This window comes from Lynx canadensis, chromosome D2, assembly GCF_007474595.2.
Source record: "Lynx canadensis isolate LIC74 chromosome D2, mLynCan4.pri.v2, whole genome shotgun sequence".
Taxonomy (NCBI): domain Eukaryota; kingdom Metazoa; phylum Chordata; class Mammalia; order Carnivora; family Felidae; genus Lynx; species Lynx canadensis.
The window spans coordinates 59848849-59864737 of NC_044313.2; the positions used below are offsets into that span (position 1 = coordinate 59848849).

Sequence of the window (15889 nt, forward strand, 5' to 3'; positions counted from 1 at the left end):
AGGAAGTTTTATACAAGGTATTTGGTGTTTAATTTCTTTCCTAGAGTTTTAAGGTTATATAGCTAGACATAAAAACTCCAGCTATCCTGAAGGTCTTTCCAGCTACTTAAATTCACTTGAAATATGAATAGCAAAGAAATAATTGTTTTTAAGAAATTAGTTTAATGTCTAATTACTGTACATATGTGGGAGGTGCCCAGCATTCTTATTTTCTTTTTCTGGCACTCTATGTTTAGAATTTCATGCAAATCACTTCGAGCATCTTGTGAAACATTCAGGGTAATGGGAAAGTGTCACAATAATGGAAATGTTGCAAACCTTTCCTAATGCTTTTGTGCTATATTTAATCTCAGAAATTCAAAAGATCATTTAATCATCATCTCCAACATTCTCAATATAACTGCTTCAGGTTAAGTCTGGTTATATGTTTCTCATCACTTATTTCACTTATTTTGAACATATTGTATACATTCATGTAGGACTTTTCTTTCCATATCTGACCTCCCCTCTCTAATTCTTCAATGTGATTCGTACTATGGCTTCTGATTGTATTGCTCAAAGCAATAACCACACAGATTTTAATAAGGCCAGCAAAAAAGAACCAGAAAAGCCTTTGCTATGTTTTGATTCTCTGCTTTGAATAATAAAATAAATTGGTGACTGTATATCATTGTTCTATAGCAGAGGTGAACATTTGATTCACTCTTAGTGAATATTCTTTGTATGTTTTTTTCCTGTGCAAAATTTACTAGAAAAAAAATAATTTGTGGCGGCTATGATTTTGCTTTTAATTAAACAGAAATTACAGTTTATTAGATAATTAATCTTCCAAAAATAACCACTGTTTTTCCCTAAATATTTTTTCACTATTTTAGGGCTGAACAAAAACAGCTCTACAATCTAAAATTAGCCAACTTTAGTGAATACAGATAAAACATTCATTATATATATATGTGTGTTTGTAAACTAGTAGTATTAATTTATTTACAATTTTTAAGTTGATTTATTTATTTTGAGAGAGAGAGAGAGAGAGTGCATAGGAGGGGCAGAGAGAGAGGGAGAGAATCCCAAGTGTTGGGGAGCCCAATGTAGGGCCTCGCAAACTATGAGGTCATGACCTGAGCTGAAATCAAAAGTCAGTTGCTTAACCAACTGAGCCACCCAGGCACCCCAGTAGTATTAGTTTAAAAACAACTTACCAACATATTTGAAAAATAATAGCTTCTTAATATGTCATTAAAGTACACATCTATGGACTTAAAAAAAAAGTTGATGATTATATACCTTCCACATTGAAACTTGTACTTTCAGTTCCAGGGGAAATATACAATTTCTATTGAGATAGGACCATGCTTGGATTTATTATAGGCCTTAATGGCACATTCATGACTGAATGCTACAAATTAGGTGAAAACTCTAGTGAGTTTATAATGAAGGTTTTCAGTGTTTAGTTTTTTTTCATGCAAACGAACAGACTGTCCTTTATATGAGTTAATTTGTCTAAATTTAAGTGCACAGGTATTTGTCTACCTAGGTTCCTAAACCATGATTTAGGATTTAGACAAAACAATTTACTGGTCCTAGATGTGTTATAAGAGGACTTTATTCATTCACCCAACAAACATTCCTATTGGTCTAACAGGTGCCATGTATTATACTAGGGACTAGATATGATACCTCAAGCAATAAAATTGAGAGATAGATTGATTAGTACATCATTAAAACATGGGAAGAACCTGTAATGAAAACATATAAGCCATTTGATGGGAATCCCAAATAACATAGAACCAAATTTGTCTTACTATAAGTCAGCATGGATTTCCTAAGGAATGAACATTTGACTAGTGCTTTGAAACAATGGTAGAAGTTGATCAGGCAGACTAAAGGAGATTGGCAGATGAAATACTATGATTTATAGTAAGAAATATATATGTGGGGCATCTGGGTGGCTCAGTCATGATTTCACAATTTTTGGTTTCCAGCCTACATTGGGCTCTGTGCTGACATCTCAGAGCCTGGAGCCTGCTTCAGATTCTGTTGTCTCTCTCTTTGCTTCTCCCCTGCTCACACTGTATATGTATATACATGTATATGTATATACATGTATGTATGCCTGCTTCAGATTCTGTTGTCTCTCTCTTTGCTCCTCCCCTGCTCACACTGTCTCTTTCTCTCTCAAAAATAAACAGGTATATATACATACATATGTATATATATAGTTTTGTCCCATTTCTGTCATGGAACCTTAAAACTTTTGGAATTTCCCAAATGATGAGAGCAATAAAAGTGTTTTTGTTATGTTAATGAGGTGACATTTGTATCCCACCCCCCATCCCACTGTGGGGTGATTGCCAGGGTAATTAATCAACCTTGTGATTAGAAGGTTGCAATTATGGAATTTCAGTCCCATCCTGTGGCCTCTGGGGTGGAAGAGGGACTGGAGGTTGAATCAAGTGCCAAAGGCCAGTGATTCAGTGATTTAATTAATCATGCCTGTGTAATGAAGCCCCTATAAAACCCCAAAAGGACAGGTTTTGGAGAGAGGCCAAGTTGGGAATACTTGGGGATGTGTGGAAAATGGCACACCTGGAGAAGGCGCGGAAATTCCTTGCCCTTCCCACATATTTTGCTTTATGGAATTTTCATGTGGCTGTTTTGAGTTATAAAAGCTGAATCTAGAAAGTAAAATGGTTCTCTGAGTTCTGTGAGATGCTCTAGAAACTTAAACAAACCCAAGGAGGAGGTCACGGGACCTGATTTGTGGCCAGCCAGTGGGGTCAGAAGTACACATAACAACCTGGGCCTACAACGGGCTCTGAGGTCGGGCAGGGGGGCAGTTTCATAGGACTGAACCCTTAACCTGTGGAATGTGATGCTATCACTGGGTGGTGAGTGTTGGAATTGAATCGTAGAACACTAATTTGGTGTCCAGAGAATTGCTTGTTGGTGTGGGGAAGTGAACATCAGTTGAATGGAACTCCATGGTTTTCTTTTTCTATATATTTGGGATACCTGATATTTTTAAGTGTTTTATAACCTGTATAGTGTTGCTTTTAATCAGAATTAATTCCATCGTTCCATCATTCCACTATTTTAATCTAGAAATTTTCCTCAATTCGTACTGATCAGTCACTCAAATCTAAAATTGAGTCAGTTGGAACTGAAATCTAAAATAATATGTAATTTCTGGGGCATCTGGGTGGCTCAGTTGGTTAAGCATCTGATCTTGATTTCAGCCTAGGTCATGACTTCGTGGTTTGTGGAATTGAGCCCCGCATCCAGCTCTGCACTGACAATGTGGAGCCTGCTTGGGATTCTCTCTCTCTTTCCTCTCCCCTGGTGTGTGCTCTCTCTCTCTCTCTCAAAATAAATAAAATACACATTTATTTAAAATATAATAATAAAATACACATTTATTTAAAAAATAAAATATGTCATTTCTAAAAATACAGATAAAAATATAAAATTTTATATTTCACAAATTTTGCTATTAAAGAGATAAAAGCAAAATCATGCCTTTTTTTCCTTTCATAATTGTCAATGTCCTTTATTCCCATTGGGTACCACCTCTGAGGTCAGAAGTTAATATGGATTGTAATATGCAACGCTAATTTGATCTGTTTACTTGCAGAGAGCCATATCCTAGAAGATGTCAACAAATGTATCATAGCCTTGAGAGACCAGGATGCTGATAACTTAGACCGTGCTGCAGGTGCCATCAGAGGACGGGCAGCAAGACTTGCTCATATTGTCACAGGTGAAATGGACAGTTATGAGCCAGGAGCTTACACTGAAGGTGTGATGAGAAATGTTAACTTCCTTACAAGTACTGGTAAGTCTCAGTCCCCAGTAACAGCTGCACTACTCCTGATATTTGAATCTCTGTGGCTACCAAATATTCATACACGTGGAAAGAAGATCTCTGCCTGTTGTTTGTTAAGCAATAGGTTGCTCCACCATCTGATAGGTGCTTGCCTCTTGCCTCTTGTGGTTAGATGATTTGAAATTTATTTCTAGCAGTAAATATATTTATTGGGAAAGATAGGTGTTTTATAAATATGTGTTATATAAATTAGCTACAGGCCTTAGCCACTTATGAATGTTTATTAATGCCAGAACTGTTAGGATATATAATTGGGCCAGATGTTATAAGTACGTAATAGTTTCCAAATCCTCTTTCAGCTGTATCATTGGTACCCCAGGTTTTTGTTTATGTTACTTAAACAGGAAACTGGTCCTATGGTTCCAGAGAAATGCTCTGTACTGTCTTTCACAGTCTGTTTGCAAACATTTTGTTCATCAAAATCTTCAGAATCTTCTGTGATTACTTGACAAATATGGAATGAGGGGCACCTGGATGGCTCAGTTGGTTAAGCGTCCGACTTTGGCTCAGGTCATAATCTTGCTGTTTGAGAGTTTGAGCCCCATATCAGCTCTCTGCTGTCAGGGCAAGGCCTGCACTGGATCCTCTGTCCCCCTCTCTCTCTGCCTCTTCCCCACCAGCAACCGCACTTTCTCTCTCTCTCAAAATTAAATAAACATAAATAAATAAATAAATAAATAAATAAATAAATAAATAAAAGAAATACGGAATGAGGATTGTGTTTTGGTTGAAGCACCCAGTTTAATATTTTTTTTAAATTTCTTAAATGTTTATTATTATTGAGAGACAGAGAGAGAGAGAGCATGAGCATGGGAGGGGCAGAGAGAGGAGAAGACACAGAATCTGAAACAGGCACCAGGCTCTGAGCTGTCAGCACAGAGCCCGAAGCAGGGCTCGAACTCACAAACTGTGAGATCATGACCTGAAGTCGGATGCTTCACTGACTGAGCCACCCAGGCGCCCCTAATAATTAAAAAAAAAAATTTTTAACGTTTTATTTATTTTTGAGACAGAGAGAGACAGAGCATGAACAGGGGAGGGTCATAGAGAGAGGGAGACGCAGAATCTGAAACAGGCTCCAGGCTCTAAGCTGTCAGCACAGAGCCCGACGCGGGGCTCGAACTTACGGACCACAAGATCATGACCTGAGCCAAGATCGGATACTTAACCTACTGAGCCACCCAGGCGCCCCTATTTTTAAATAGGGAAGTAAATACTTATTTTGAATCACTCAGTAAAATGGCATTCTTATATTAAACACTATTAACATTTCTCCAACAAACTTACAGAAGCATTTGATTTCATACAGATTTAGAAAAAAATGGATATAATTTGAATAAGGGCAATCAATTATTTTTATAAATCATCATGGCAGAACTTTTTCCTGTGAAAACCCTTTGCATTCTGTGAAATCCTCAGTTTGAATTTTTCTTACTAATTAACTCAACACTAGGGTGATGGTGCACCCATGATTACTAAAATATTTGAAATTCCATATTTAAGGCATTGATTCTACCTAGAGAATTGTTCTTTATGTTATGCAGAGGGCATATCAAATTCGGATGATACGTACATTGTTTTGTTAAAGTGGTAGAAGGAATAAGGATGGGTGATTTTTCAGGGACAGGAGAGGGAGCTGCTTCTTAAATTTAAATGACTAAGGGAAACCCACCAGTGGTGGAATCAACCTTCAGTGGGGAGTAGTTCTGAAGAGGTATACCACACAGTTGGTACAGAATTGATGATTAATGTCACTGTTTTCCTAACAGCTTGATCTAGAAAAACATTGGTGAATCTTGGCACAAGGTTTTCTCATAATCTCTTTAAAAACATTTCTAAAATAGTGGAACATTGAAGATAGGCTAAGGAAAGATGGAGAGGGTCCGTCAGTACCTGTTGATGTTAGTATATTTCTATATTATACCTATAACTGTTAATATTATATTTCTGTAACAACTCAAAAGCCACTGGTGTTCCAAATACGGCCTTGGTAGTTGTCATATGATATGTACCACACACCACATAATGACGTATGGTGATATATTTAGTTAAGGAAATAAATATATTGATTAATTGTGTTAATGGTAGTTCTGCGTCTTTTCCATGAACTAAATATGACTGGTCTTCTTGTTGGTCAAAATCAAGTACAGAGATATCTGATATATTTTTTTTCTACTTTCCGAGAATAGAATTATAAGTAAAAGAAGAATGCACTAGGTGTTCTCTTTTTAGCCAAATGAAAATTTCCTTCAGGGAGTTGAATAGGTCAGGTTTACCAGGATCTTACATATATCTTGCCTCTGTCTCAATTTTCTATTCATATTAGTAATGTCCTTTGGACACACTGTTATGGTCAGAATGTCTGTATGAGGTACCAAGCTTATAGTTTCATTTTCCATAGGATAGAGTTTATATGAGCTGTAAGCAAAGAAATAGAAATGAAATTCTAAACTGTCCAGGATGTGAAGTGTATTGTAGGAACCCTGTTCACAATCAATTCTTATAATCTGAAATAAGAAAATAAAAATAAAGCAAAGTTATTTATGCCTTTAATTACAAGTTTGTCAATACCTCTATGATTTATAATGGCCTATGAGATAACTAACCAATATTGGGTACAAAATTCATTCATTCAGAAGATGGAGAAGTCTTTTTCCTCTAATTAGTTGTATATAACTTTAATTAAAATTCTCCAGGTAAGTCATATCCTGTGCCCCAAATATAATAAGTATAGAATAATTCTGGGCTGTTCTGTAAGTCTCATTATTAATGTAACTATAATTTATGACTTTCCAATTTTGTCATTTTAGTTTTTCAAATGATTTTTTGACTTATCTTTGGAGAAATATTCTCCTTTTTTTATATGTCTAATTCCAGACTTTTCTCCAGTTTTTCTTAAAATTTATCAAAAGCATGCCCTACTAAAGGGAATTCTGAACAATAAATTAGATGAAAATGCTAATTAGATCAGCTTGATCTTAACCAAAGCTGAAATATGTGAGCATTTTCCCTCCCATAGAGATACTATGAAAAATACTTTCAACTATTCTATCCTCCATAATCAAATAACAGAAGATGTTCATCTTTGTTCACATCTGCTCATCACTCGGACTTATTATTTATAAATAATCATCAAATTAAGTAATTGGAAATGTCATGTTTTGTGTCATGAAGCCTTAATAGTTAACATTTTAGCAAGTGAATGGTCTGTACATAGGTGGCCTTTCTTTTTCCTTTTCCCTTGTACAGTTCTCAGGTCTTGACCCTGCTTCCTGAAAATCACTTAATAAGGAGCTTTTGTGAATTGTTTTTATGACCGAGACTTCCTTAACACTGCAAAATTTGCCTTAAAGTACTGTAATCAATGATAAAACCTAAGCCCTGCTTATCTAAATCACAGAGTGTTTTTGGAACATTACACCTTTGATTTTAATCAGACTTTGTGGCTCATTAGCACATTTTCAAGATTTGATGATCTTCTAAGTATTTCCTCAGCATTAGGAAGCAGGGCTGCCCTGTTACATTGCAGGAATTTGCACTGTTCATAAGCCCTAGCAGTCGGCTTTGTGTGAAATGTAGGCAACATCTGGAACACTGCATTTCATTCCGACAGAGGCATAATTTTGTCATCTCCATGTGGTATTTTTTATTCTGCCCAATTTTTCCGTTATGAAGCTTATTCATTTGTCAGGATTTCCTGATAGGAGAGAGGAAATATATTGACTTTTTCTGGTTAAATAACAAACCTTATCAATTTTAATGTGAAGGCTTAGAAGTTACATTCCTACACCAACTTTAGTTCTTTCACGCTAGGTTTGGGGAAAAACCTAAACCAAGAGGGGACTGAAAACAGTATTTTTCGGATGTGATTTATGGACTCTTATCAAATTCAGAAATTAGCAGTCCCCAAAGCATCTGTTGCAAACCACCAAACTCCACCTGGTTTCAATGTCAGCCAGCCTCATGGACCAAAACAGAGCAGGCACATAAATAAACCTGACCAAGATATCCGGGTGGCATCCACTGCTGGCAACTTGCAGTGAAGACAAGCAAAGGGTTATTCATCAAGTACTCCATCAAACCCAAACTGGAAAATCTGTACCCAGAATCCTTCCCCTAATAGAATGGAGAAGAACCATATGGTTGCAATTTTTCTTCTTACAGACACATTAGACAGTTGAAAAGAATCTAGAACCAACAAATACTTCCAAAATGTTCTTATACATTTTTCTTACAGCCAGCTTGAACCATAGAGTTTTAAAATGAATTTTATCTAAAAATAATTTAAAAAATGTTAATAGCAATAAATCCTGTCAAGTCCCTTTCATTTAATATTCTTCACGTAAAAATATCCTACATTTTGTAGCCAGATTAAAACATGTTTATTTACTATCCTTATGTTGCATCTCTGGTCTATAACCTTAAATAATTATAAGATAAAATGCAAAGACTTTAGTTTTTAGCAGTTTTTGCCCTCCACAATCCAGCAGAGTCTCATAATTAGTCATCCATATACTAGGTATGACTCAATATGACTCAAAATAATTTTTATGTGTCCAGTAGTATTGAACAGTACAATTTTGTTTTGTCTTAAGAATTAGTGTCTAATTACATATATAATGACCTATATAAATAACATATATATTAAATACACATATAAATAATATACATAACATATACTTATAAATTACATTCATTATATATATGGAAAAACTCAGATGAATGGCTTATTCTACTAAATGGGAAAGTCTGGCAACTCTAGGACAGAGTTTGCTATGAAATTGGCTGGAGCTTAGTGGTGTTTCCTTTTCATTGAGCCTCAGCGATAGTCTCCACCATGCCATAGTCTCCTCCACTCCCTGTCATTATATACCTAGCTGCTTAACTCACTTAATTTATCTGTCTAAACTCTATTGGCATTTGAGTTCACCTGAACATGCATTTCTAAGTTGTTGTTTTTTGGAGGTTTTTTCTTCCTTTTTTGGGCCGAAGGCACTTTCTACTCCATCTAAGTTGGTAGTTTCACATTTTATTTTCACATTTTATCTGTCTTTCAAGAAACAGCTCATACCCCATGTCCTCTGGGAAACTTTCTTTACTTCCTCTGGTAGTAGGGAATTCTTTCTGGTTTCATGTACTATAGATTTTAAAGGACTTGCCACTCAGTCCTATCATTCTAGATAACTATATGCTGTTGATGAACTCTTAAGATATAGTTACACAGAAATGACTTTTTCCTTCAACATAGAATATAAGCTATAGAAGAAAATGTTGTGTATCTTGCATTTTTTAAATTTCTCTTTGCATCTTTTCCAGACCTACCATTGTGTCTTGCATAGTGTTAGATTAAAACAAAACAATGCAGCAAAACAACCCTTGAATTGTGTCTATATGTGTGTACTAATTCTATTCTAACAGTGAAAAGTCTTTTCTTCTCTAGTGTCCCTCTAAAATTATAACTATTGTCCAACACTTTCTCAAATGCCACCACCTTCACATAGTAGCTTCTGATACCGTTTCAGTTAGAATTAATTGCTCTGTTATATATGTTACCATTGGATGAGCTTGTTCTCTAGTTAATGGCTATTTCATTTTGCCTTGTATCATAATCAGTCCTTTACATACAAGTTTCTCCAAGTAGATAGTAATGTCCTTAAAGGCAATCACCATACTTTATTATTTTTATGCTTCACAGTGGCATTTTACACATAATAGAGGTGCCTAAGTCATTTTCCCAAGTTTAAATTTAAAATTCACTCTAATATTGTACTGTGATACATTCTAATACAGATATGCAAATGAACCAGTTATCATCCCAGTTCAGGGAAAAACAAAAACAAAACTCGAAAACAGTAGACTGTGTCAAAGGCTTGAGCAAAGAAAAGGTCAGGGAAGTAATTAATTACTGTCCAGAGTTAGATATTAGCTACTTCCAGAAAACTTAGGGTCAGATGTCTGAAAGGTCTTTAGCAAGCCTTTGAACTAGAGATCACGACTTCTGTGTATTCTATTACTTACAAGAACCATCCTTGAAGTGCATCTGGTGAAAGATCCCATTGAACCTAATTTCATGAATGGCTAGCAAAGCCCTGTACGGGGATAGCAACCATGCCTTGTTTTGGGAAGCTGTTTTTGGTGAACTTCCTTCCCCTGGTAGCAGTTTGAGACAGGCCTCCTAATTATATGCTTTCTTACTTTTGGCTTCAGCTAGAATCTACACCGTTTAACACAGAGAGCATTAACAAGAAGCTTCTGTCTGTAGATCATTTGGTTAACCTGGATAGCAGGGTGTCTTCGTGTTGGTGATGCTAAAATCAGAAGCTAAATGACAACCCAGCCTGGGGCGTCTGGGTGGCTCAGTCGGTTGAGCGTCCGACTTCAGCTCAGGTCATGATCTCACAGCTCGTGAGTTTAAGCCCTGTGTTGAGCTCTGTGCTGACAGCTCAGAGCCTGGAGCCTGCTTCGGATTCTGTGTCTCCCTCTCTCTCTGCCCCTAACCCACTCGCATTCTGTCTCTGTCTCTCTCAAAAATAAATAAACATTAATTTTTTTTTTTAAATGACAACCCGGCTTCTGTAAAGCAAAGGGAGATCCCATGGCATTGGAAGTACTTCCATTGCTGTAGGATTTGGGGATCCTGCACCACCACTGTGAGCTGAAGAAAGCAGCTGCTAGAACTTCTGAACAGAAACCTGCTTTCTGCCTAAAGAGAACTGGATTTGAATAGGATCCATATTTAGTTAGCGGGCTAAGGATACTTTTTTACCTTGCAATTTTAAGTAGTAGAAATATAAACTTGTCAGGAAAAAAAGTGCTATAAAAGCTGAAATCTCTATGTACTGGGGATGCAAAGGCTTTTTGGACCTTTTTGATAAGGGTAGATCCTGAGAGAACTACATGGAATAACCCAAAAAACCACTGTGGACAGTAACTTTACTAATAAAAAGAATACATTCTGACATGGTAGAAATTTTATCATCAAAAGAGGAAATAATATGGAGTGCTTAAAAGTGAATTCATAAAATCATAAAGAAGGCCTGAAATATTCCTATGTCTGGAAAATATAAAATATCTAACGGTGAGGCTGATGCTAATTGAGGTATGGGTAGGGAAGATGAGTTGAGATGGCCTGAAAGGAAGGGAACATTGACAAAAGAACTGGGGAGTATGGACCTGCTGGGTGGATATTCATCAGTGCAAAGATGTTCTAGAGGTCTTGTACCTTCTTTAAGTCTAAAACTCCTATGACCAGGCTTAGATGCATGTTCTCCAGCCAAAAAAGACATTATCTGGAAAGAGAAATAGGACGCATTGTTCTTTCTGATCCTATTTTCATAAATTTTCAATAAAAAAGACTAATTCAGGGTTATTTCATGATCCTTCATGTGGTAGGGCACATAGAAATAGAGCATATATAAAAGGATTAAGCATGAAGCTCCAGTTTCAGATCTGGATTTCAAGCAATGGACTCTAGCTATGGGTAAATTAAGCAGAAAAAGAGACAAACTAACAAACACAGAAGATAAGTGGAAAAAACAGATCGCAAGGGATGTTGCATGTAGGAATCTGGTTAGTCATCCTAAAGAAAGAGGTACCATTCCTGCCCTCTCTGAACACTTAATACTATTATTAGCATCATAATGTTGTAACACTGGACCCCGCAGATAGTGCATTGCCGTCACATTCCAGATACTTCCACCAATGAATAAAATCCTAAGGAAATTCCTGCTTTTGTCTCACTTGCTCTGAATTCAACTTCCTCAGCGGAAACATCATATTTTTGGAGTTTAAATCATGTGCCCACACCTCGACTGCTGGTATGGGGCAAGGGGAGTTTGCAAGTACTGCCTTTGAGCCCCTATGGAGAATGGTGCTTGGCCTCATACCGAGACCCTCATACAAGCAGATTCCCTGCTATAAGAACAGGCTTTGTGGTCTTGCACAAAGGGAGATGGTGTGTTAAAGAGCAGGAGAGGAGGAACATCAACAAGGGAGGGAAAGGGCCCAAAGAAGGGAAATTGAGGACTGATTTTACCAACTTAGGCTGGTCACCATCAATGTCAGGACAACAGAAATGCTTCCAGAATCACCCAGTTAGAAGCACTGTATTAAAGCATCTTGCCGTCAAACCCATTTTTTTTTCTGATGGTTTATAAAATCTAAAAACAAGTATAAAAGCATGCTTTCTTCCTGGCAGATCTATTAAATGAGGTATTATGATAACACTTTAAACCTAAGTATGTCCAGAGTGGATGTGCCTTAACAGAATGTATGATGTGAATGTGATTCTGTTGCCAAGAGAGTGGCAAAGATGGATGTATATGAATCTGTGAAGTCTTGTAAAAAAGTGAAAAAAGAGGCGCCTGAGTGGCTCAGTCAGTTAAGTGTCTGACTTTGGCTCAGGTCATCATCTCCTGGTTAGTCAGTTCAAGCCCTGCGTCAGGCTCTGTGCTGACAGCTCAGAGCCCTGAGCCTGCTTCAGAGTCTGTCTCCCTCTCTCTCTGCCCCTCCCCAACTCACACACACACACTCTGTCTCTCTCTCTCTCTCTCTCTCTCTCAAATATAAATAAAAAACATTAAAAATTTAAAAGAAAGTGAAAAAATTACTCTTCAATGGTTTCTTCTTTTATTCTTTAACAACAATGACCAAAAATTAATAGGATTATATCCTATTATTGTTCAAATGTACAGTGATACTGTATCAAAATGTATGATTTTGTTCTAAATCCAAAGGGATGGGGATTTTGACTTCATTTATTTTAAGATTTACTAAGGGAGACATAGTAAACATATTTTGTAACAGCATAAACTAGTTCCTTCTAAATCACAGTGTGCGCATAACCACCGGGAAAAAGAAGTGGCTGTTTATTTAAGGCAGAGGGGATCAGAAGCTCTGGGGTCTTAAGCAGTGTTAGGTCCTTCCCAGCAATCCTGAGAGCTACAGGGATCAATACCTCTAAATAATAATAACCTTCTAAAACACACCCATGTCACAACATAGTCAGGAAGCTCCGGACTAGGCTATTATCTACTGGGTGGTCCAACAGTTAAGTCTCTTTATAGTAGAATTACTGTAAAATGTTTTGCGAATGGGGTGCCTGGGTGGCTCACTCGGTTGGGTGTCAGACTTCGGCCCAGGTCATAATCTCCTGGTTTGTGGATTCGAGCCCCACGTCAGGCTCTGTGCTGACAGCTCAGAGCCTCGAGCCTGCTTTGAATTCTGTGTCTCCCTCTCTCTCTGCCCCTTCCCTACTCACACTCTGTCTCTCTGTCTCTCAAAAATAAACAAACATTGAAAAAATTAAAAAAAATTAAGTGTTTTGTGAACTGTAACATAGTATATGTTTTTAAAAATGGAGACAAGTATCTGGCAGGAGGCTCCTTCCTTCTACTTCATCTTGAAAGTCAGATTTATGAAACTAATGAAATAACTCCCTTCAGTTGTTATAAATATCTGTTTCATGTATTAATAGCCCTCAGTTGTAAAGACAGTTAATTTTACTTTTTTAGAGATGTTTATATATAGACTGGAAAGTCTGGTTATATATTTATTGATGTGAGCTGGTAAAACTTTTATATACTCATCTGTAAAACTAAATTTGAGGCTCAAGGTCACTGACTCTAGAAAATGAACTGAGGTGGTATGGCTGTCAGATTTTGTTTCCTCTGGCTTTCAAGTGAACATTAACCACGTGAATGTATAAATCATATTGCATATCCTTTGGTGTCAAGTAATTGGTGTGGACTTCAGAGCTTGATTGACAATAGTTTTAGCCATTTCCTCTCCAACCTCTTTTTTCCAACATTCTTCATGTCATTTTTTTTCTGGGATTCTTTAAATGTAGTTCTTGTTGTACGGGCATGGTCACAATTGACATGATGATATTGCCACATTTCTGAGATGAGAGTATGTGTAGTAAGTGAAGACTTAAGCGTTTCTAAAGTAAACAGTATCTATAGCTATTGCCAGAATAAGGCAGTATTGCATTTGTACTCTTAGACTTTGTGGATATGAAAACAAATGCTGAAAAATCATACCATTGTAAAGAGAAAAACAAATTAGCAGACCTACATTTTCAAATGACAGTGCTATCCACAAGCTTTATTAATAAATGTGAATATTTTCTTCAGTAAGTCAACAACTTATTATGATTGGGTAAGTTAAGGATTATTTCACCTCTTGGTGAAAACTATAACCTTGGGAAAAACTATGAACATAGTGTATATCTCAAGATTTTCAATGAAGGAAGAGATGACCTGACTGAAGGAAGAAAGGATATTTTCAACACAGCCACAGTTGGGAGAATAATGCTGGGAACAGATCAAGTGGAGTAAAGAGTAGCTAGAAACATTGGTCAGTTGTCCATTAACCGACTAAGTGAGGATAGAGATAGTTCAAGAAAAAAAAAACAATGAAATGTTAGGCAACTAGAAATTATTTTGCACCATGTGCCCATGCTGATTGCTGCTGCCAAGTATTTTCATTTCCCAAGTTAAATTTTCAAGCTCATGGTAATTTTCAACTTCCTCTTTTGTCAATTACAAAAGAAAGTGTTACTGCTTAACAATCCCATACAGCAGGCTAAGGACCTTGGAACAAGTTTCTTCTGAAATGTATTAGTAACCCAATGGTATCTTAGAAAATGTAATATATTCTGGTGATCATCCACCATTTACTTTTACTGTCTGCCAAAATCTGGAGCAGTTAAAGTTAAGTGAACAATTTATATTATAAAATTTCTCTGCTGATGTAGGGACTTTTAAAGGTATCATTTATTATAAACACTACTAGCAATATTTCTTTTAAGATTCCAGATATTTTAAAATCCATGTTGATTGTAGGTTACAGTGATCTAAAAAAAGTTATGAGCATTCCTTTACTATTGCCACAAAACTCCTGTGTAACTAGAAAAAGGAATTAGAGTCTTGATAAAAAAATGAGGGAAGTAGCAAGTTAAAATGTTATAGTTCTCTTATCGTGTCTTCACTTTCTTCTTTCTACCAAATACTTCCGTATGCAAATTGTTTTTTATTTATTATTTGTTTTCATTAATGTATTCATTCTATCTTTGCAATTACAGTCAAATAATTTTGAGTCCAGGAACTAACAATGTGGGTTTTCCCCATTTTTAATCTATTTAAAGAGGTAGCAAGAACACAGACTGACAAGATATATCTATCAAACCTTAGTTTAACATCCCTTTAACTAACAGTAAAGAGACACAAAAGGAAATAAACCCATAGTAACAAATGCATGGTTATGCGCTTATCAAGAGAAAACAAATCCAGAAGATAGAAAGTATCTCGAAACATGCAGATGGAAGAAAGATAACAGCAAATGCCTCAATCTAGAATATGCACAAGCAGAAGCCATCAAGGAGATTAACTTTCTGCCTTGTCTGATGTTGACTTAATCAGCAACACTGGATTCTGGAAAACAATGAAGCAATGGCTTCACATTCAGTGAGAATATTAATTTGAACTTAGAGTACTTCATTCATGCAAAATGTGTGGCAAAATAAAAAATGTTTTGTATGCACAAGAACCCAGACTAAATTGCAGAAACACTTTCTGAGAACTTGAAAAGTTATTCAAACAAAATAAGAGGAAAGAGCAGAAAGAGTAAGATATGGAAAACTGAAATTGTGAATCTATTTCAACAATGTAATGGATAAAGTGACAAGATGGCAGATCCCTAGTAGGTCTAGAAAGTGACTGATCCAAGGTAGAACAGAAAGTCAGTAGAGTGCAAGGAAAAAAAAAAATTCTGAAAGGAGCCTGGAAGCCATTCAGACAAACCAAATCATTCAATTAGTCACATGATAAAGGAAGCAATTCACTGTCCTCTCCAAAAGATAATACTACAGAATCCCACCCAGGAGGCTTAGACTATCATGAACCTAACTACAGAATCCTAAAATTTGTCTGATTATATTGTTATCAGCTTATATTTAACTATTTATATTTGTTTATTGAGTATATTTTTCATGTCTTTTATCATTGT

At 36.3% G+C, this 15889-nt stretch overlaps 1 protein-coding gene across 1 annotated transcript in view; it reads left to right on the forward strand.

Annotated features, from left to right (window-relative positions):
* Window positions 1–15889, forward strand: part of CTNNA3 (catenin alpha 3) — an 834982-nt gene that overhangs the window by 371499 nt on the left and 447594 nt on the right. The window contains exon 5 of the mRNA XM_032595178.1: window positions 3632–3832. Within this exon, the coding sequence (XP_032451069.1) occupies window positions 3632–3832 (201 nt within the window). The remainder of the gene's footprint in view (window positions 1–3631; window positions 3833–15889) is intronic.